Source organism: Chaetodon trifascialis, chromosome 15 (genome assembly GCF_039877785.1).
Source record: "Chaetodon trifascialis isolate fChaTrf1 chromosome 15, fChaTrf1.hap1, whole genome shotgun sequence".
Taxonomy (NCBI): Eukaryota; Metazoa; Chordata; class Actinopteri; order Chaetodontiformes; family Chaetodontidae; genus Chaetodon; species Chaetodon trifascialis.
Genome location: NC_092070.1, coordinates 9,488,322 through 9,510,367, shown reverse-complemented (window position 1 = coordinate 9,510,367; position 22,046 = coordinate 9,488,322). Strand labels below are relative to the sequence as shown.

At 43.0% G+C, this 22,046-nt stretch overlaps 2 protein-coding genes across 3 annotated transcripts in view; one reads left to right on the top strand and one right to left on the bottom strand.

Moving 5' to 3' along the window:
- c1qtnf6a (C1q and TNF related 6a) overlaps positions 1–9,788 on the top strand; it is a 35,534-nt gene extending 25,746 nt beyond the window's left edge. The window contains exons 1-3 of one of the 2 annotated variants that reach the window (XM_070981095.1): positions 4,353–4,452; positions 7,569–7,772; positions 8,096–9,788. In XM_070981095.1, the coding sequence (XP_070837196.1) occupies positions 7,577–7,772; positions 8,096–8,649 (750 nt within the window). In that variant the 5' untranslated portion in view covers positions 4,353–4,452; positions 7,569–7,576 and the 3' untranslated portion in view covers positions 8,650–9,788. Of the gene's footprint in view, positions 1–4,352; positions 4,453–7,568; positions 7,773–8,095 lie in introns of those variants that run through there. The other variant, XM_070981096.1, reaches the window with a different exon arrangement.
- Positions 9,789–9,900: 112 nt separating this feature from the next.
- LOC139343434 (carbohydrate sulfotransferase 12-like) lies at positions 9,901–20,574 on the bottom strand. The gene is made up of 5 exons (XM_070981093.1): positions 20,518–20,574; positions 17,437–17,969; positions 16,373–16,525; positions 16,009–16,188; positions 9,901–15,306 (listed from the first exon to the last, which is right to left on the bottom strand). Exons 2-5 carry the CDS (start codon positions 17,797–17,799, stop codon positions 14,758–14,760), a joined length of 1,245 nt encoding a protein of 414 aa, XP_070837194.1. The 5' UTR covers positions 17,800–17,969; positions 20,518–20,574; the 3' UTR covers positions 9,901–14,757.
- Positions 20,575–22,046: the final 1,472 nt, after the last annotated feature.

The window sequence follows — 22,046 nt, the reverse complement described above, 5'->3', positions numbered from 1 at the left end:
TCTCTGAACTGCTCTCCACCTCAATACCTCGTACCTCACCTGCTGTTCTTAGGACTTCCCAGCTACAAGTTTCCAGTGTACCTGGAGTCTCCACTCATTGCTCATTCAATAAATTCCTACTTTACCCTTGTCTGCGTGTCTGCTATTGAGTCCAAATCCTGCAGAAACATAACATTTCTGTTTTCATTCTGCGTGCCGACTTTTTGGGAAAGGGTGATAGCACAAAAGTGATACTTGCTGAACTGAATCCTGGGTACTGGGTGAAATGGGTCAAAAATAATCACAAATCAAACCCAAGACAATGGTTTTGTCAACTGAAATATGGTTGTTTTGATCCAGTGCTCGACACAACAAGCTCAAGGTATGAATGACATTTCTCAGTTATGTCCCAGAAGAGACTGAAGTATCTTTGATGCACTATGTTCATTCTACCAACAGGTGCCATTAGAGAACTAAAAAAAGGATAATCTTCTAGTGTTAATGTTGCCTGTGCAGCAAAAAAACTGGCATCTTAATCATTTTACATCCAGTCCCTGTGCCCTGATTCAATAGATATTATCTTTATCTGCTGAGTATGCTGGCAGTGTCCATCAGGCATCCGTCCAGCTGGACAGCTTTGCAGTCTCAGCCTGTTTAGATTTCCTCTGCTTGCTCAGTTAATCACAGAGGGCGCTTTGACCCAGCTGGCCACAGATGGAGAGAGAGAGAGAGAGAGAGAGAGAGAGAGAGAGAGAGAGACGGAGAGTGCATGAAACAGACAAAGAATGAAAAAATACCTTGTAAATTCTGTTGAAAAGCCACAGGGCTTGTTTTGGATCTAACCCTCAGTGGAATCAGAGGGTCAGGCTGACTGTGTGTTTCATCCTCTTCACATGGAGTAGAAACAGAAAGTCAGGCCACTGCTGTCAGGAGGAGGAGACACAGCAGTCACAGCCACCACAGGAGCCACATCGGTGAGGGCCAACATATCAAAGAGGATGTACCAAAGCAGCGAGGATAGGATTTTAGAACTTGTAGCACATCTTTCACTCTTGAACTTTCTGTTTTGTTTAAAGCAATGGCTCAACTTTTTAGAAAATGCCCAAAAAAGACTTAAAACAGGGGAAACAGCTGGCCTGGCTCTGTCCAAAAGCAAGAAAATCTTGCTGCCAGCATGTAATCTACCGCTCACTAATTAGCATATTATATCTTGCATACTGTTTCCTCCTGTTTAGAGTCTTTCTGCTAAATAAGCTAAGCTAACTGGCTGCTGGTGGTAGTTGCGTGCAAACATGAAAGTGGCATCAATCTCCTCATCTAACGCTCAGTAAGAAAGTGAATAAACATATTTTCTCAAATGTCCAATTATTCCTCTCAACAAGCATTACAGTGTTTCACTCCTGCAGGCAAATCATTAAAAGGTTTAATGGTGCGTCATGTCAAATCTCCTGCAGCAAAAAGCGCAACTGCTTGCGTTGGAATCGCGAAACAATTCTGAGAGATTGTTAGGCGATATCAAAAGAAATGTGCAGCCTGCTGTGCAGAATTCACTGTGAATAATAAACAATCATCTTATTATAAGTCATCAATTTTAGGCCTGTAAAATGCACAATCAGTATAGATTTACTGCATGGTAGCATGCAATGTGTGCATGCAGAGATAGATTCATAACCGTGATGTGTCAGCAAACGTAGCTGTTTAAGATTCTGAATAGCTACTGTGTCTCTCTGACCAACTGTCCATTCCTGAGCTGAACCACAAGAACGCTTTGAGGTCTGGAATTTCAACTCACCTCTGCTTTTCAACTTTGAATGCCGTGACTCATGATTATGTCAGCCGCTAACGATATGGTATTTCAGGGGGGAAATGAGGTGGGGCTGTGGGAGGCAAAACAAAGTCTGCTTCTGGCCTCAAGAGTCTCCAATCACCATTTTTTAGCACAGAGCACAAATATCTGATCTCCTTCCACTGACTTTTTTTGGAAATTTAAACCCAGCCATGCTTCCAGTTCCTCTGAGGTTTAAGTCTGTTTTATGAGCTCTAAAAATGAGCTTTGTGGTCAGCAGTCAACACACTCAGAAGAGCCAATGGCTCACCTGGAAAGTCAAAGATCATGTGACTTTCCACTACTCCAAGATCAGAGAGAGGAAGAATCAGAAGTATGCAATGGTATGGTGTTTTTGAGATAGCGCTGCAGGCGCTCACACAATAGATGCCAAACAGAGACAGATAAGACTTCTGATTTAAGACTGCAGGAGAGCATTTTATTTGCACCGACTTCCAAATAAAATATCACCTGAGAGAACAGCAGAGGAGGATTACCACAGTCAGACAGACAGAGAGAGACGGCAGAACTGTGAGCTCCACTGGGAAATGAGTCTGATTCCTTAACACAACAGATAGTAAATGTTTGCAGAAAGAGCAGCATGGACTGCATCAGGCGTTTTCAGGGGAGTTTACATCAGCCGGAAAACCAGAGGAATGTTCTCCTGATGTAACTGCATAACACTCTATCAAACCCTGGGGGCCCAACGGCGGTAATGTTCAACAGCTGTGCTCATGTTACACGTGTGCACAACCTCTGCCTCATCCTCAACCTCCTTCGTCTCCAACATGAGTGCAAACGACTGCAGCAGAGGTGATGAAATCGTTAGATGCAGTTATTTCATCCTCTTCATCCTCTGCAAATCCCTTCAATACGGAGACAGTGAGGTCTATTTTAAAATGAAGAGCGGTCGGTGCGTGGACAGTAAAATGCATGGCTAAGAGGGGAAAAATATGCCTGTTCACATATTTACACATATGTGAGTGCATCTCTATGCAAAAGGTTGATTTATTATATTATTTCTCTTATCTTTGCTTTTTATTGTGGAACACTGGATAGTTTCATCACTTTGCGCCTAAAAGTTAAATTTAACTGCTCTCTCACCGCCCTCAGACACCAGTGAATGTTGCTTTCCTCAAAAGAAATAGTCCAAAATTTGGGGAATATGTCTTTTCACTTTCTTGCCGAGACTGAGATGAGAAGATTGATGCCACAATAATAAATATGAAGATGCAGCCAGCAGTTGCTTAGCTTAGCTTAGCTTAGCACAAAGACTGAAAACAGGGGTGGCAGCTAGCCTGTCTCTGCCCAAGTAAAAAAACTACCTGCATGCCTCTAAAGCTCACTAATAAACATGCTGTATTGTTTCTTTGATCAGTAAACAAACCAGTATGAAAATGATAGTCTTTATGCTATGCTAAGCTAAGCTAAGCTAAGATAAGCTAAGCTAACCAGTCCAATATTACCACACAAAAGAGTGCTATAGTCTCGTTCTCAGCAAAAAAGTGCATTTCTCAACATGTGGAATATTCCTTTAAAGGGTAACAGACTAAAAGGATTTGGAGTCACTGCTTTAAAAGATAATAACATTAAAATGAGCTCTATGCAGCCATGAGAGCAAGATATCCCACAGATAAAAGAATGTACACCAACAGAAACATGAGATAGAAACCTGCCTGGTTCCTTTGGCTTTTGGTCCAGCACCTCACCATATTGTTCCCTATGCAGACTGATAGAGGGTCTTCGTCAGAAGCAGCTATGAAGCGTCGTAAGATGTGGGTGTGAAAACAAATGAGGCATTCTTCATTCATCCATTTTTCAATGTATGTTCTACAGCTCATCTCATTAAATGTGCTCATAACATTTCATCCTCTCATCTGCCTGACAGTAGCACAGAGCACTGGTGTCACTGATGCTGACCTGGTCATGTGGGTCACTTCAGATCCAGGGGCTGGAGGTCCCTCCTCTGCTTGGTCCCCCCACTGATGCTTCACCCGCTCTCTCTCTCAATGTAGTCCTTAGTCTCTGTCCTATAATCACAATTTCTCAGGCATCTGTTCATGAGGTACAACATTAGTCTTAATTTAAGGCTGGAAATGTACAGATTATAGCCTCTCTCTCCCTCTGCAGCTGCAGCAGGAATGCAGGGGTTCAGCACACAGGAAATGCAGACCCAGGGGGGAATGAACAGGAGTTTAGTGGCTTAGTGAATCGTCCCTCATAGGGGTCCACCCGCTAATCTTCCACTGCACACACTGGTCATGGCAGTGGATTATATCCAGCATTATCACACTTTAAAATCATGCCTGGTGTTCTAACAGATCTTCTGTTTACTGGACAGCTTTGGCCAAATCAAAGTATTTCTCAGCTGCTCTCGACCTTTGCTCTGCCTTCAGCAGCTTTTATAGCTGCAGGAGCCAGCATCTCCTTCAGACCAGCATCACAGAGCCTCTTTCTTTTACAGGCTGTAACTCCTCGGTGTAACTGTCAAATAAATGCACAGACACTTGTTGCCTGAATGCGCGTGAAACTAGGAGGGATCAGTAGGAGACAGCTCTCAGCTCACTCCCACAGAGCCACGGACGGAGGGCTGCTGACTCAGGAGCGTCTCTCTGCTGCGTCCTCTGCGTCCTCAGCGGCTGATCGAGGTGAGACTCACTCACATACAAATCTGTTTTCAGAGCTGAGCGCTGGTTGCATGAGAGTGAGATGATCGTTTTCTGCTATTTCTGATCGCGGCTCCGGTTGAACTCGACCCGCTCCGGGCTGCAGGAGACCGCAAACACAGAGAGAATAATGTATGGAAATCTGTCGTTTTCGCTGTGGGATATACCCGCTAAACACCCTTTTTAACTTTTCATCTTAGATTGTAAAAATGCACTATTAAAACTCTACACAACGCATACTGTGTGCAGGCTTTAGATGCCTCGGGACAGTATTTTCGAAAGAGAATTCAGCATTTTGCATATTTCATATTCAAGGGGGATTTTCCACGAAAACCTGTTATGTAATATAATAATAAAAAGGGAAAACGTGGAAATCCCAGCAGAGCCTTTATACGAGCAGCAGATTTCCACTGCAAGATGACTTAGAGCAGACAAAACACCATCAGGACCAACAACAATATTTCCATTGAATGTGCAGCACACCACACACATACATACACATACTGCTCTGCACACAACTGTGGGAGTGTGGTAAACACACAGCAGCCAACGCAGATGACAGTCTCTCTCTCTCTTTGTACTAATTTTGAGTCACCTCTGTAGTCATTTCATTTCTCTGGGGTCGTTCTGTCCCTCTTTGTACTTGTTTTGTATCTTTTTAAAGTCTTTTGCATCTCTTTCTGTCATTGTGTAGTTATGTCTCTTAGTAGTTGTTTTGTCTCTTTGGATTTGTTTAATGTCTCTTTGTAGTCATTTTGTGTTTCTTTGTAGTTGTTTTGCAGTCCACCATAAAACATCACTATCTACATCTTCAAAATGTAAAAAAACGTTCAGAAGGATACAATTTGGACTTTATTACTGCATACCAACAGTTTGTACCAAATAAAATAGATTAAATACACTCTGGTCTAATATATCTTTTCATTCCAACCAGTAAGTTTCACTGGTTTAGATTTACCATTTCATTTCGTCACAGTTCATTGCAACACCATTGGTTCAAGTGTGTGAAGATCATCATTCATCCAGGTCGTGATGCTTCTTAGTGCTTTAAAAGGCAACTGGATTTGACTGAGGTTCAGAGGACGTTTTGCCTCTCATCCAAGAGGCTTCTTTCCTTCTGAGGGGTGGTCAGTCCCAGACATTTATCCTTTTGCAGGATCGTTCACACGCTGGGGGTCGTTGAGGTGGTTGAGAAAACCTCTTCTGGAACCTCAAGTTGCCTTTGTAAAGAGCTTAGAAGCACCAGCGGTTCAAGTTTTGCACAACCGCAGCAGTAAATGAAGTTTCTAAACGTTCAGAATATGTGCTTTTGTGGCATTTTGCTCAGCTTCAGCGTTCAGCTGTGTATGCAGAATGCAGTTGTCGGTATGGATACAGCTGCCCTGTCTAAACACAGCAGCACATACTGTTCCCGTTACAGTACACAGAGAGTGGCTGATCACTGAGAGTCTGGCAGACAGCCATCACTTTTCCATTGAAAAATACTCAGCTTGGCTTCCTGACCAAAAAAACCCCACTTTACTGACTTCTCTGGATAAAATCAATCGTTTAAAGTCAACCCATGAGCTAATTGGTGATAAATTATGGGCTGCCTGCAGGGTCATTTTTTATGACCCTTGTATCCCTGCCCTCCTCCATTATTTTGGAATTTTATGTACTTTTGGGACTTGGATGAGAAGCACATGAGCGAGGTTGAGGCACCATTCCACCCTGAAGAGCCAGAAAACATCTGTGGCATTTCAATCAAGCAACCAGCAACACTGCATGTCCAGCTCATAAACAAATACGCTTGTTTTGTTACAAGAAGGCCTCACTTTATTTTTCCACATTTCCTAACTCCTGTTTCTTCTTTTGGGGGAAAATAAATGTTTTCTCTGGCTCAGGGCGGAAGATTCCTCTTTCACTTTCCACGGCGCTGGGAATGACGGCCAGAACAAACACTGATCTTATTTTCTGAGCAGCTGCTGAACTGGTATGACTGGTACATATGTTTCATAGATTGAGCAGGGATTGGGATTCTTTTATTCCTCTTCTTTCAGAATAATTTATGTGTATTTATATTTACACACAATAATCCAATTGTCAGAGCAGTCACATTGTTTAAAATATCTGATCAGCGGTGCCTAAAAACACCGTAGTATATTTCTGATATTTTAACTCCATATTCTGCACCGTGATCACTGTTGTCTGTCGACCAAAGGCCTGGCAGTCCCAGTTCTGCTATTTTTTTTTAGCCCAAACACTGTTTAACACCATGCCCCATATAAACTTACCTATATAGAGTGCCATTTTTATCTAACAGCACAGGTCCATGGATGCTAATGTTGTTTGTTGTCAGTCAGTCCACCAATTTTGTTCAGACTGAAATAGCTCATCAACCACAGGAGCAACTAAAGACTGGGAAAGATGTGGAATGATCCAAAAACACCTGTTTGGAACATTCCACGGGTGATCGAGTGCATCAGTAACAGGTGATAGCATCATGATCGGGTGTGAAAGGGGCATCCTGGAAAGGCTCAGTCGCTCACAAGTGCGGATGGAGCGAGGTTCACCACTTTGTGAACATGTGATTGTATGAAGGATTTTTCTACATGGGCTCAGGGACACTTCATTTTTAGGATTCACACAGCATCCCAGGATTGCAATTTGTTTATTTCAGCTCTTTTTATTAAGTGTTCCTTATAGTTTCTTTACTGTGATGTATTGTTCTGCATATTTGTGAGGTACTTTGTAAACTCTTGCATAAAATTCACATTCTGTCTCAGCATCAGTACAACTCCCAATTCGACCCGCTATTGTGGAACAAATGTCTTGATTTCTACAGTGGCAGAGAAAACTGGAAATGTGATCATATTTTAGGGTCCCAGAGGTGTTCATTGACTGCTTGTTAACCTCAGTAACTTGGAAGTCTTTTCTTTAAGTGAGGCACCACAGTTCACTGTAGTACTGGCCCAGATCAATTCACACTGGGTCAAACAGAATAAACTGCCACGTTACCAGATCCAGATCCAGATCCACCAGCAGAAATTCAAAGTTAAAGAGTCCAAAACTTTCAAGCTTCTCCAGTCATCCGGTCATTATCTCTGTTCCTGCTCCAGGCACAGCTATGTTGGGTGTCCTCCTCCTTCTGTCCCTCACCTCCCTGGTGGCCCTGTTGCCTCCTCCCACTGCTCCTCCTGTCCCCTGCAGGCACTGCTGTGATCACCTGGAGCCAGCAGAGGGCAGCGGAGCCCAGCCTCCCACCTTTGGATTCAGCCACGTGCCAGAGGTCCGCACTTACATCAACATGACCATCCTCAAAGGTACAACATGTACAGCACTACAAGACTACGTATGTCCACGTATACGTATAACCCTCTTTTCCGCTTTCCTCTTGGTGTGTCCAACATATATGCTGCTTTAAAAGTTAACGTGTTGATTAGCAGACAGAGCTGTTAGTAGATATTGAGTTTCCTGACAGTTTATACAGTTTAAGGAAAGCTCCAGCCTTTACACCAAGTTTCCAACAGGTTACTCCGTCATACAGCAAAAGTTATATCAAATTGACCCCAACCAGGGAGGGAAATGTGGCTTTGGTGCCTTCACTTCTGTGTTCTATAAGGGGGACTGTGATTACTCTGTGCAGGTGACAAAGGAGAACGTGGCGACAGAGGAACACCTGGTAAAGCTGGACTTGAAGGCCCTCCAGGCTCCAGAGGTCCCATGGGCTCCAAAGGCACTAAGGGCCAGGCGGGTCTTCCAGGAGACCCCTGCAAAGTCCAGTACTCCGCCTTCTCCGTCGGCCGTCAAAAATCCCTCCACAGCCTGGAGTCATACCAGGCGCTTCTGTTTGACACTGTCTTCGTCAACATGGACGACCACTTTGACATGTTCAAAGGGAAATTCATCTGCCGTGTTCCGGGGATCTACTTCTTCAACATCAACATTCACACGTGGAACTTCAAAGAGACGTATCTACACATCATGCAGAACGACAAGGAGCAGGCCATCGTGTACGCCCAGCCCAGCGACCGCTCCATCATGCAGAGTCAGAGCCTGATGCTGCAGCTGGAGCTGGGCGACGAGGTGTGGATCCGCCTGTACAAGAGGGAGAGGGAGAACGCAATTTACAGTGATGATGTCGATGTCTATATCACTTTCAATGGGTACCTCATCAAAGCGAGCGTAGAGGGAAAATGAATGAGAGGGAAGGCAGGGCTGAGGTCAGTTGTGTGGAATGCTAATATACTGAACTGACCTGGAGGCAGAATGCAGTTCACTGTCCTTTTATATGCAGATTTAAAAGAAGGCATTCAGCCACGCTCTAGCACTCTGCTGGAGAATGAGCAATACCCCTGAGAGTATGTGAAGAAGTAAACTGAATACAGCCATTGCCCCAATATAAGATTATCTATAAGATCTTATAGATAAGATCTTATAGATAAGATCTTATAGCAGTGTCTCCAGGTTTCATTTTCTGTAATGAAGAACCTAAGCAGTGGTTTATGCAGTAGGATATGATCAGAAAAAGCACACTTTCATTGGTCATGTGGACTGTTATTGAGTTTTGTTTGTGGTGCTAATAACATGGTGCTAACTGAACTTCTTGCATATGAACCTTGAGTTTGAGCCTGTGAGAGCGTTCTCTCCCACTAACGTGTAATGTCTTCGATTGACTTGATGTTTTTTGGATTGAGTTATGTTTCACTTTTAAAGTGTACTTGAATATTTTGTGCTAAACATTTGACAGGTGCTGATTACTCCCTCGCTCTCTCCCTCCCTTTTAGTGTCCATTAAATATAAATTGAATGAGTATAAACTGTGCATTGTACGTAAACTGAGGCTCAAATGCAACATTTCTTCAACAAGCAATAATAGGTTCTCTGACAAGTCAAAAATGAACAGTATTAAATAGACTCAAATCAACTGTAACACAACCACCAGCAATTAATACAAATACTACTAACATTAATGCTAACATGACTATGAATGCCATTACTGAGACACCAGAATAGTCAGTATAAACACATATTGATGACTATATTAATATGAACATTAATTACTAACATTAATTACCATTACTGATACTGCAAAACAATAATCTGAAGTAATCTGTGTTAGTTTCAAATGACATCCATTCAATATCTTAGATTTAATTTAAATATACTGACCGCTAGTATTAGCATCTGATGACTTGCTTTCATGTAGTTCCTTACTGTGACCACAGGAGGGCAGTGAAAACTGATAAGAGCAGAAACCAAAAATGCTTGTTATTAATGCAGTCATTCCAATTTTATTGTACTCTTATTATTAGTAATAACACTAACCACTATGTTTGGACATGGTTTTTATCAATGATGATTATATTGCCTTTGCCGTTGTGTTTTAGCCATAAATTGAATACAGTTCCTCACTGTGACCACTGGAGGACAGAGTGCGCTCTCCAGTTACACTTCTGGCACAAATTTCTAAAATAAAACAAGCAAAACAGACAGCCGTGTTCGTGTTGCTGTGGTTTATTCGATGTCTTACATTGCTGTCAACATCATCATTGATGGCACAGTGGTTCAGTTTTGTCTGCCTGCGTTTCCTCCAGGTGCTTCAACGTCCTCCCACAGTCCACAGACATGCTGGTTAATTGGCGGCTTTAAAATGTCCTTATGTGTCAGTGTGCGTGTGAGTGTGAGTGTGAGTGTGAGTGGTGGTTTGTCTCTCTGTGTCAGCACTATGATGAACTGGTTAACTGTCCAAGGTCTCTGTATCCTTAAAACAGATCAAAACATATCAGACTGCAAAGCTTCAGCAGACGAGAGGCATCAGTTCTAGTCCCATTCATCAATTACCTATTACTGCTTATCCTTTGGAGGATTACCTGATTGACCCGAACAAAGTCATTTCTGATAGGCTGGGGTACTCTTTTGAATCAGTCCAGCCTGAGTTAAATACTACTAATACTGGAAATACTAGAGGATGGGAAGCCAGTGAGGGATCAGTGTTTTTGCGCTGTAGCTTAGTTCTCAGTTTGATTTAGTTTTCTTTGACCCCCATCAGCTTTCTTATGACAGTTGTTTGGTGTCTCACATATGATACACATAATACACATATACTGTCATGAATGTGTGATGAACATGGTCTGTGTGTGGCAGGTTGGCATGAATATCCAGAGCTTTCCTTGTATTTTTGCTAACACTGGCAGCATTTCCTGTTCACATTGTTGTGAGCTGCACTGACAGAGTTTTCCTTTTCTGATACAGGATACTTCCTTCCCTCATTTCCACATTGCCCTCATATCAGTCCTCACTGCACAAAGTGTCTATTCTGCAATTCTTCTATGACAGACATCTCATAATTTGCTGATATGGAAGGTCAGTATTAATCTTCTACCAGTATTAACGCTATGTATTGCATAGAGGCATTGTATCATATAATACTGAGATAGAATGGATCATTCTTTTATTCACTTCACAAGTGAGATGAACAAAGAGAGAAAATTAGATTCTCCATCAACCTTTATTTCTCATACAAAGACTGGATGATGCATAACACCATGAATCTGATGAAACTGAATGAATGCTTTGCATTTTCCTCCACGTATGAGAGAAGGAACAAGTTTATCAGACTGCCAAATGTCTTGTGACTTTGTTTTACAAATGTGTAAATCACAAAAATAGATTTGGGTTTTAAGTCTTTGATGTGATTTAATGTCAGGAACTGGCATGAGGTCAAAATTTAGGACAAGGTTTGGCACTGCAGCTTCATCAAGCCTTTAAGCTGTTGAAGCATCAGGTCACTGTGGATAAAGAAAAATACAAAATACACATCATCAGTCAAACTCTGACCTTCACAGAGAGCCATTAACACTCAAAGACTGAATTTCCCTTTGAAAAAGCAGCGTGTGCTCAGAGGTTTTATTCTGCCAATAAATAAACTATTTCTGTTTGCCTTACAAAATTGTTCCCTATCACCGTGTTATTGTTTGCACCTTCAAAGAAAGAACAGCCAGGAACAAAACTGCTGACATGGTTAACATCAGGGCAGTAACACAAGAAAATACAACAAAAGAGCAGAACGAAAAGGCAAAAGAGATGTGAAAACATGACTGACGGTCCAAACACTGGTGAGGTGGGAGTGCATAATGACTAGGTGTGTTTTCTATTTTTTCGGCTTTTCTGTGTGTATATTTTGACATATATGGAAAAAAAACAAAAAAAAAACACATCAAGTGATGATGACAGACTTTTGGGAACCACTAACGCTAAATAATTCCAGCCTATCCCAGTAAAAGCTCAGTCAAAGCTGGATTAAAATAAAAATACAATACAGTAAAATACTGCACACTTATACAAATCAACCAGAAGGCAGTGAGACAACACTGAGTCAATAGTGTGAACAAGAACATCTTAGTGACTTGCAGAATAATGTCCTTGACATCATATACAGTACAAACCACACAGTAATCCTGCGTGTTCAATGATACACAGCAATCCACTGGATACATGCACACTGATGGAGTCCTCACAGCATCATGAGTCATACAAAGTCCCATAAAGACACTCCTGCTGAAAGACACTCCTGCTGAGGGGCTTCTTTTCTTTCAAATGATAACCACATGACAAAAGAGGCCCAGTATATGAAATATACTGTGTTGTGGCTTCATACAGCGTTCACTGTACTGTGTTCTAAGTAAAAATTAAGTCCTTCTACAAAAATACTTTTTGCAGTGTAAACTTTTGCAACCAAAGGCACTATCTTATCTTCCCATTCTTCTCATATAAAACATGCAGCCCAATCCCTGCCCAGATCATGACGTGATGTGAATCCCGACGCTATGATCAAACCTTTACCAGGAAATGCTTTAATGCTAACCAAAGCCTCACACTGCAACTTTACAGCTGCACCCAGAAAGTCTGGACGCTGCGTGAAATATAAATAAAACAGAATGTGATCATTTGTTGATCCTTTTTGACATACACTCAACTGAAAACAATATGTTTAATGTTTTACCTCTATAGCTTCATTGATTTTTGTTAGTATCTGCTTATTCTGAATTTGATGCAGGAACACGTTTCAAACAAGTTGGGACAAGATGCTCCAAAAACACCTGTTTGGATCATTCTACAGGTAAACAGGTTGATTGGTAACAGGTGATAGCATCATGATTGGAAGGGGCATCCTGGAAAGGCTCAGTCGTTCACAAGCGAGGATGGAGAGAGGTGCACCTCTTTGTGAACAGATGATTGGATAAAGGATGTTACTGCATGGGCTCAGGGACACTTTGTAAATCTGTTGTAAGGAAATAGTTTGTTTGCAAATGATTGCATTCTGTTTTTATTTACATTTTCCACAGCAGCTTTTTGGAAACAGGGATGTAATATGCTGGAGTGATGTACCTTTGCAGCAGTGCAGTAGCACTGCACATACTGAGAACAACTCCTGCTTGGCTTTACATAATGTGCTCAGCTCCTTGCTACGAAATACTGCATCCCAAGAAAATGCTGCCCTTAAACGTAAAAAATATGCTCCTCATATTTCGGGGGAACAATAACACTGCTGCAGTCTCCAGGGTTACCTCATGTAGTTCAGTGTGAGTAACTGCAGTTTGTGCATGAACACACAAACACGATCAAATGCTGATGATAAAACCTTTGTGGTAACAAAAGGCAATAAAGGAGGATGTTCCCTTTGGAAAACTGTCCATTTTAAGCACACAGATGCTCACCTGTGCACATCCAGCTGAGATGAAAACAAAAGAATGCTGGAACTCCAGTTTCCTGTCTCAAAGACAAGCTGAGACAAATCCAGCTGTGCAGTGTGCCGCTCGCTGGAGCCGCTGTGCTTCTATACGATGGCGTGTATGTCATGCTCTGAAACTGGCCTAATAAAGCAAGCTGCTATAATGTCGTCTGCACAGAAGCAGAGAACAGCCGTGATTTCAATCATCTTTAAACCCCGTATCCTGAGATCACAAAGCTCATTTTCTCATTATGACGGGTGATATATATCTTGAGCAAATAAAAGCAGTTACACAGAATGAATTATCATCATTAATCATGACAGTCTGCATTTCCATGTGTCAGTATTAGAAAGCTGAATGAAAGCATGCAGACATATGGCGAGAAGCAAAGCACTGATGTCGACAGACTGTCTGTGTAAGCGTCTTGGGAGAGCTGTGGTGATTATACGTGCAACTGTTCCTTTGATCTGTACACGGGCATTTCCTGCCTGCGTTAGTCCTCGACTGAAGTGCAGTCTGGTCAGGTCAAGGAATTCCTTATCTGATAAACATTATAAGTAATTGAGATTCTAATTCTAAGGAATCGAACAGAGATAAGGAAATAATTAACTTGTGACCTCCAGATAACGGAATTAAGGAAAGAACTGCACGCGTGGCTGTTCTAGGCTTCTGTGTGTCTGAAATGTTTCTATTCATATAACTTAATGGACTTCTCCAGGATGAAATGTTCCCGGTCTGAAGAAGCTGTCAGGCTGCAGCATGTGTTATGTAACGCATGAGTATCTTCTTAATCTGCATCTTTATGAGGTATAAAAGAATTCTACCTGTTTCTGATGGTGACGGCTGTCATTAGTATGTATGTTCAACATAAAATCCCTTTCATGCTCAACGTAAAATTGCACTTATACTTATGTGAAATAAATTAGATGACAACTAACACTTGAGTGCAACTACACTTAAAACTAGTCTAGCAACACCTTGTTTTAACAAACCACCCCAAACTTCCCGTCCACTGCGTCCGTGTCCAGAAGTGTTTCCTTTGACATCACAAACAGGGAGTATGGCTCTGTGACATCACTGCGGCGAGGTTTCAAACATCCTGCTACGAAGCCTACGTGATCGTCACAGTTCGTCACGACACCACTGTGGCGTGACGTCAAAGTGGGGTCGCGGGGCACTCAGCGTGGAGTTTTGAGTTAAGGACTACACTCAATGTGCAGCATCTCATTGACACTTTATGTTTGCAAAATCCATATCTCGACTGTCTCGCTCTTATGTGTGTGCTTCTCACTATCTTTTGGTTTTGAACAAAAAACAATTGATTACCTGGCTTCACCTTATTAGTGTGCTTCCTTACAGCAGCGAGTGTCCTTAATAATGTGCACATTCAGTGTAGAATAAGACAGAGGGACACATCTGCGAAGCTCAGAACAAAGGGAGGTGTCACTCGTTGGAGCATTCTTTCATGACATAAAAAACATCGTGTGTGTGTGTGTGTGTGTGTGTGTGTGTGTGTGTGTGTGTGTGTGTTTGTGGGTGAATGGGTGGCTGGGTCTTTCTCGTAGAAACATGAGTCACTCATTGAGGATCGAGTCCGGCCTATCGTAGCCGAAGAGCCTGAAGTCAGGTTCATACAGCTTGTAGAGTTCTTTCCTTGCCTCGACAGGCACTGTGCTGAACCAATCAGCCTCCCAGCTGCTGGCGGTGAGGTTCCTATTAGAGGTGGGGAACTCCACCACATTGTCCACCCGCAGGAGACGTAGCAGGTGCTCAGCATCCTCCTCTGCCGTCTCCAGGTGGCCCACAAAGTCGTACTGAATCTGGCATGGATGGCAAAGCCGATACACCTGCCGCCAGTGCTCATTGAAGGGCATCTCCTTCTCTGTCTGAGGGTCCAGGAGGTACTGGATGAAGTGCGAGAAGGAGGGATGGATACCCACACCAAACGCCTCTTCCACGGAGGCAGGAGGCGTGGGCTGGTTGGCATAGCGGCGCAGCATGACCTGTGCAAAGCGCCGATAGAAGTCCTCGTTGGGCATCTCAAATTTATTCCGGTAGGCGGAGATGAGGCGCACAAAGGGGTCCCGCACAAAAAGAAACTTGGTGTACTTCTTCAGCTTCACCTTCAACAAGAAATTAAAATGGTATTAACATACGACACATTATTATCACACATATAATGGACAATTGATAGAGATCGTGAACTCCAGTAGAGCAACTAATAACATGCTTAAAGAGATTAAAGAGGACTCTGAAGCTTAGAGAAACATCATTTTGAGGCCAGAAGCAGACGGTGACACAGCTGGAAACAGATTCTGTGATGGAGAGAACAGTCTGGAGCTGCTCCACTGAAAAGAAAACAAATTTAAAAAACTAATGTGTGGGGGAGGTACAGAATCGCCAAGAGGGAATTAAAGTCAGCAGATACACTAATACGATACTGTTAACTTGATACGACACTAGCAGAGGTCAAACCCAAACGCACCGCGCATGTTTTGCTCAATGGGTCTGCATAAAACAGCTCAGTGAGCCCAGGGCTGTCCAGCTCAAGTGCGACACAGTGATGCATCTCTCCTTTATTTAGCTCTGTGTCGCAAATAAAACATCAGGCAAAAGCAAAGCATGTTCCAGGAGAGACACACTGTACTGAATGGTTTAAGCAGGCAGCGCAGTCACTCACAACAATTCACTGAAATTCCAAACAGGTGCAGCCGTGACGCTCTGCACCTGCACAAAACCTCACCAAGCACCATATTCAACCAAACAAACAGCAACTGATAAACCAAAATCACCACCATACAGCGCAGAACAGAATCTGAACAGACCTTCATGAGGTGCTTTGCAAACTTTCCGTAACGTTTCCAGAACTTGTTGAAGGTAAAGTGCATGCTGCTGTTGTGGACCAGGTCCCTGGAGATGGCCAGCGGGTCTCTCTGGGGGACACCGTCTCGCAGCAGGCTTTCACTGAGGACTATCATGATGCGTTTCCAGTTACTGCACGCAACCTGGGGGGGGGGGGGGGGGGGACGGACATGTAAGAGTGTACTGTGATTCTTATGAGGGATCCATAAAGAACATAAAGAGCTACAGTATGAAGGTCTATGAGAGCCTTCTACATGTTTAACTGCTGTCAGACCTGCATCATAACTGAACTAAATATTAACAAAGCAATAAAACATGGAGGCGTACCTTGGGAACATAGCAGTAGATAATACCATGCCTGTCATCCACAATAAGGTGATCCAGTTCCTTGTTGGGAATGTCGTCAAATGAACGGTTTTTGCCAGGAAACACCACGCTGTCATTAGCACACATCTCCTGAAGCAACCTCCGACGCTGCTCCTGATAATACACACACACACACACACACACACACACACACACACACACACACACACACACACACACACACACACACATTTATTCATTCATCATACTCATTTTTCTCACAGTGCCAAAACAAATACATACAAATAAAGGATTTCCAAAGCCTTTCTTCTTTCATGTAGATATAAATGGATTGGTGCTGGTATCAAATGTCTGCTCAGATTAATTGTCTTGTTTACTTTAATCTGTGGGTCCTGACTTTAAGGCCCTCTACACCCACATGGGTGTTTCCACATATTCTGGCTTAGACTTCTGCTCATGATGAAACTGGGTGGAGCTCTGCTGGTATTACATGAGGTCACCGGCCTACATGAACCAGTAAGAATGATAAAGCTGTAAATTCTCTGACCCAAACAAGTGCAGCAAAACTAATAAGTCAGGTCAAAGAGGTTTCAATCAAATAGTGTTTATATGCCCACGTGCTCCAGAGGAGGAGTCGAATAAGGGAAAATGAGCGGGGGTGGGCCATGGGCATTTAAATAGAAACTGGCAATTTTACACCAACTTCATGTACGTCTCCTTCGGCTTATGTAAGAAAGACATGTTTATATTTCTCAAAGTGAGGTACTGAAATGCAAGTATTAAATTGGCACTAACACAGAAGCCCTCCCACAGTTATTTTTCATGGCAGACATTTTGATTCCTATAGCAGGAAAAGCAAAGGTGGAACTAATGACATTAACGATGGCTCTGTTCTATTTACACGTCCTGTTGTGCCGGTGAGTCAGCATGCAGCTGGGAGCTGGCATGAATGGAATGCAGCCATTCTGAATTTTATTATTTATACCTGCTCTTTTCCAGCGATGACATATCAAAATTTAATACTTCCAGCAGAGATAATAATATCAATAATTTCAGATATGAACCTGTCTCTCACGGAGCTCTGCTGCCACTGGAGTCAGGTGAATCTTCCACTCCCGCCGTGGTATATACCGTTCTTCTGCCTTCTCTGATTGGTTGCTTGTGTCGGCAGGGGCGGGGTCTGTGGGCTCACCAGTTCCCGGCTCTAGGAACTGATTAACAAAGGCATCAATGTCGGACAGGAAGGACGGGGTTCGGGAGGTTTGCTGTTGGGGCGGGGGGTGGTGGGGGATTTTGGGACCCGGCGAGACAGGGGTGTGCAAATACAGATGGGAGGCTCCGACATCGTCCCAGTAGATGATGATCAGCAGGATCATGAAGGCCGAGCCCAGGACGATGAAAACGCGGAACATCCTGGACGTTCCCATGGTGACTGTTGCTTGCTACAGGGTCACCATGGCAACAGAGTCAAGGTCCAGGAGCTCTCTCTCACCATGGCGATAGATAGATAGATAGATGGCAGCTACAGCGGAGCCCGTGGTAGGATGCACTGCAGGAGTGGACTTGGCCATCACCTCTGCTCCATGTCTGCAGCTCCCTGCAGACAGAGGCAAAATCACTCTTCATGATCCATCCTTCTCAGAGTTAAATAACCACTGCCATTTCTGAAAATCACATGATGTGCTTGCCTCATCGTTGGCATGCCTATTGAACAAGATGCAACACTAACACACGGATAAGTTCACGAAACAACAGGGAATTCAGCAGCTTAGAGAGCAAAGGCAGTAATGACAAGCCAGGCTAAATGTGAAGTATAATAACAGACCAGGGCTGTGGACCAACACTGGTGTTGTGCTGTGCAAGTGTTGCTCAATTCCTTGTGACTTTTAAGTCCTCCATTTCAAGTGTCTAAGCAGAGCACCACACTTACAAAAGCATAGAGATTTCAAGGCAAAATGAAAAACAATAAAAACTGTGAGCATGTCAGCCAAATATTCAGGATCCTGTTCATAAAAACTAGAGAGAAATGGGCATGTCTGACAGTCTACTGGCTTCACATTTTTATGAGGCATGAACTGAACTTCTCCTTCACCTCTGAGTTGACCTCACTCCCAGCAGTAAAATCACAAGTGGTTGTCAAATGTCTGCATGCCAGGAGGCTCTGCACATCATACACTACTAACTTCTTCATTGCACAAGTATCCCGCTGTACCCACACCAGGCTTCTTGAGGATTAGAGTACAGCATCAGCACACTTTAATACTGTGCACCTCTTGTTCGCAACCTTTGAAAGAGGGCCAACAGTGAACGTTTTACACCCCTAACCAAGATACACTCTGCATGTTTTAAAAAAAAACAGCCTGCTGCACAAAACAGCCTATTACTGTACGAAGGGCTGCAGAGAGATAAGTGTTGTAGAAGGCAAAAACACAGCGTCCGCTCTACCTTATCTCGATCACAATTCAGGTCTCTTAATTCCACTTTATCTCCCGTCTATCATCTACTTCCCGTGTTTAAAAGTCTCGGGGCATCATTTTTCCATTCCGACACTCCTCTAAATTTGGAGCTCTCATGCAACAGTCCTCATATTATTTCCTCTTTCCTGAAGCTAAGAGGGGACCATTGACATGGAAAATCATCATTCCCCTCTCCAGAGGCTGCAGACTACACTCCTCTTATTCTCTACACACCAACGACGAATCTACTGCTGCCCTGCACTGTTACATAGATACACATATATATATATATATATATGGATATAGATATCTATTCCTTCATTCTTCTACTCCACTACAATTCTGCTTTATTTATCTGAATGCGATTGATACTAATTATATTACATGTTTTAAATAGAGGATAAGAATACAGGATCATCTCTGATCCTGAATTACTATCCAACACTATATAAAATACTGTGTATACAGTATAAAACATAATGCGTATAACAAAACGTTACATAATTAGAGCTGCAGCGTACAATTATTTTCATTGTCGATTCAGTTGCTGATTATTTTCTTGAATGATTAATCATTTGAATAGGAGAAAAGGAGAGATATAGGAGAAAAACTGAAATCCTGGAGCCCGTCTTATTTTGTCAGAGTATCAGTCCAAAATCCAAAAATATTAATGATTAAATAAGATCAAGAAAAGCTGCACATTTCTACACTGAGGAACCACAAACTTTTGGCATTTTTTTGTTTTTTGTTTTTTTTAAAAAACGACAACTGATCAAATCAAATAGTTGCCAATTAACTGCCTGTCGATCTACAAATCGATTAATGAACCTGAACACAATATAATCACTCTCACAGGAGCCTGTTTCTGTTTCACAGCACCACAGCACTGGATAGTTTCATTTTTTACACTCTCAGTATATTTCCGAATAATAGTTCCATACTTGTAATGGAGTATTTCTACTTTTACTGGGGGAAAGTATCTGAATACTTCCTCCACCACACGCACAGCTGGCTGAAGCTTTCCATCAATATTTAGAGAAAATATCCCTTTAAATGTCTACGGTCACGGTCCACGCGCCTGTCCGTGCTGACAGGAGTTTTTCTGGACGTCTGTTCCTGTTTCCTCCAGTCCTTTTAAAGTCACGTTATAGGCTATTAATTACCATATATTAGTGGTTAGTCGCCTTAAAACTCACCACGCTTGTTACGTTCGCCACCACCTCGACGCCGGTGTCACAGCAGCTGCGTAAACACCAGATAAAGCCATAAAGAGCAGCCTGAGCTCACCCAGCGACAGATAAATCACACCGTCCTGTCCGCAGCAGCCGCCAGCGGATGCCAGAGCGGACACAATGTAGCCTTTGACTGGAGAGCAGCGCCGCGGGAACGGGCTGTTCCTCACACCGGGAGGCTTTTGGCATGTGGCTCGGTTCATCAGAGCGTCGTTTGGTCAAATTAACGTGGAGACAAAAGAAAACAACGAGCTTCCGTACGGCGCGCGGTGTTTCATCAATGTACGCTGTCAGTGCCTACAGGCAGCGGTGTCTAGGTGTCAAAGTAGTGCTCGGCATTAGAGCAAAGGTGCATGTGAAACAATGTTCCTGCTCCTGGGAGGCGGAGTGTTGCGTTACTTTCAAAACGTCCCGTTAATAATAAGAGAGAAGAGTGGAAAAAACAAGACCTTCTCACCTCTTTCTGTGCCCGCGAGCTCCCAGCGCCGCGTCAGCTGCCTGTGATGTGAGCCCCTCTTATTTTTTTCATGGAGATGGAGCGCGAGCACGCAAAGCACCGCGAGACTTTGCGGCTGAGGTTTCTGCAGACTGAGCTCATGAGGGGAAAAAATCACTTTTCTGGGTCAGCTCCAGCATAACATGTCTGTGCTCTGGGATGATTTATGTAGACAGCCTCTCCCCCACTTCCCATCCTCCTCCTCCCCTCCTCCGCCGGGGGGTGGGGGGTGGGGGGGCGTGCTGAAAATAACCTGCTGTAGCCTACCTGCAAAGGCAAATGTCATCCTCAGTCAAAAAATTAGAGCAAAACAATGATGATGAGGAAAAGTGGCTGTGGGGACCTGTGTCTGTTTCTGTTGCCTCAGGCAGACTGCCGCGCTTAAAATCCTGTTATTTGTGAGCTTCATTTATCCTGTGACATCAAACGTAGCCAGAAGCCCCTGCAGAGCACACACACGCACACACACACAGAAGCGCGCGCACACCATCATCTGCTTTCCATCAGCCTCACACATATCACCTCCCCACTCCCGATTTTACTCTCAGCACTGTGTTCTCATGAATTCGCTTAAAATAACTTAGTAGTTTGGCAGTCATCCGACTTTGAACACACACACACACACACACACACACACACACACGCACACACACACACACACACACACACACACAGAGCATGAACATACCAGAGTACAAAATATTAAAAACAAAACTCTCAAGAGAAGGAAAAGAAGGTGCGATCAGATCCTTCATAACATCAATTCTAAGCACTGAGAAACATGGATGATGAAAAAGCACAGACTTGTCCTCATAATCATACATCACATCACATTATGTCACATTTAATTATGTTGATTACTTTCATGTATTATAGTACTTTTAAAAACTGATGAGCACATTTCGCCACACGAAGAGGTGAAAGAACGGTAGAAGTAGAGAATAAAAAATGCAGTGATATTGACTGAAGTAAGCCTGATACAGTGTATGAGTGCACCGTATGTGGCTGATATGAGCATTTTTGGGAGCACTGCACATTGCTGCATGCATGTCTCTCCTCACAGATGAGATTATCTAACACCCTTATGAAAGCAGTTGCTCTAAATCCTCCTCTGGCCTGCCCATTTTGTCAAATTGAACCGTCTGGTGTCCTTTGAAAAAAAAATCTGTCTAAACACAGATTTATAAGCTGTAGAAATCACTAGAGCTGGTTTACTGAGTTGTAGGTAATATTGCTGAGTAAACCTACAAAATGGATTTTTACACGAGCCCAATCTGAGTTTTAACATCAGTGAGCTTGGAGGATATTTTGCAGACATATTTTTAAAACTTAAAATAATGCATATCGTATAAAATGCTGTGTCGGCAATCAACGGCTTCCATGCAAAGAGTATTACACATGAGTTACAAAGGCACAATTCTTGACGTAATAAAAGCTAGAATTACTGCCTCGTGGCTGTTTGCCTCCTCCAGCCAGTCAAGTTACATTTG

Coding starts and splice junctions, on each gene's coding strand:
- LOC139343434 (XM_070981093.1), bottom strand. CDS start 17,799: ATGGGAACGTCCAGGATGTTCCGCGTTTTCATCGTCCTGGGCTCGGCC. Junction 16,526..17,436: donor CAGAGCTCCGTGAGAGACAG/GTTCATATCTGA, acceptor GTGTATTATCAG/GAGCAGCGTCGGAGGTTGCT. Junction 16,189..16,372: donor TCTACTGCTATGTTCCCAAG/GTACGCCTCCAT, acceptor CCCCCCCCCCAG/GTTGCGTGCAGTAACTGGAA.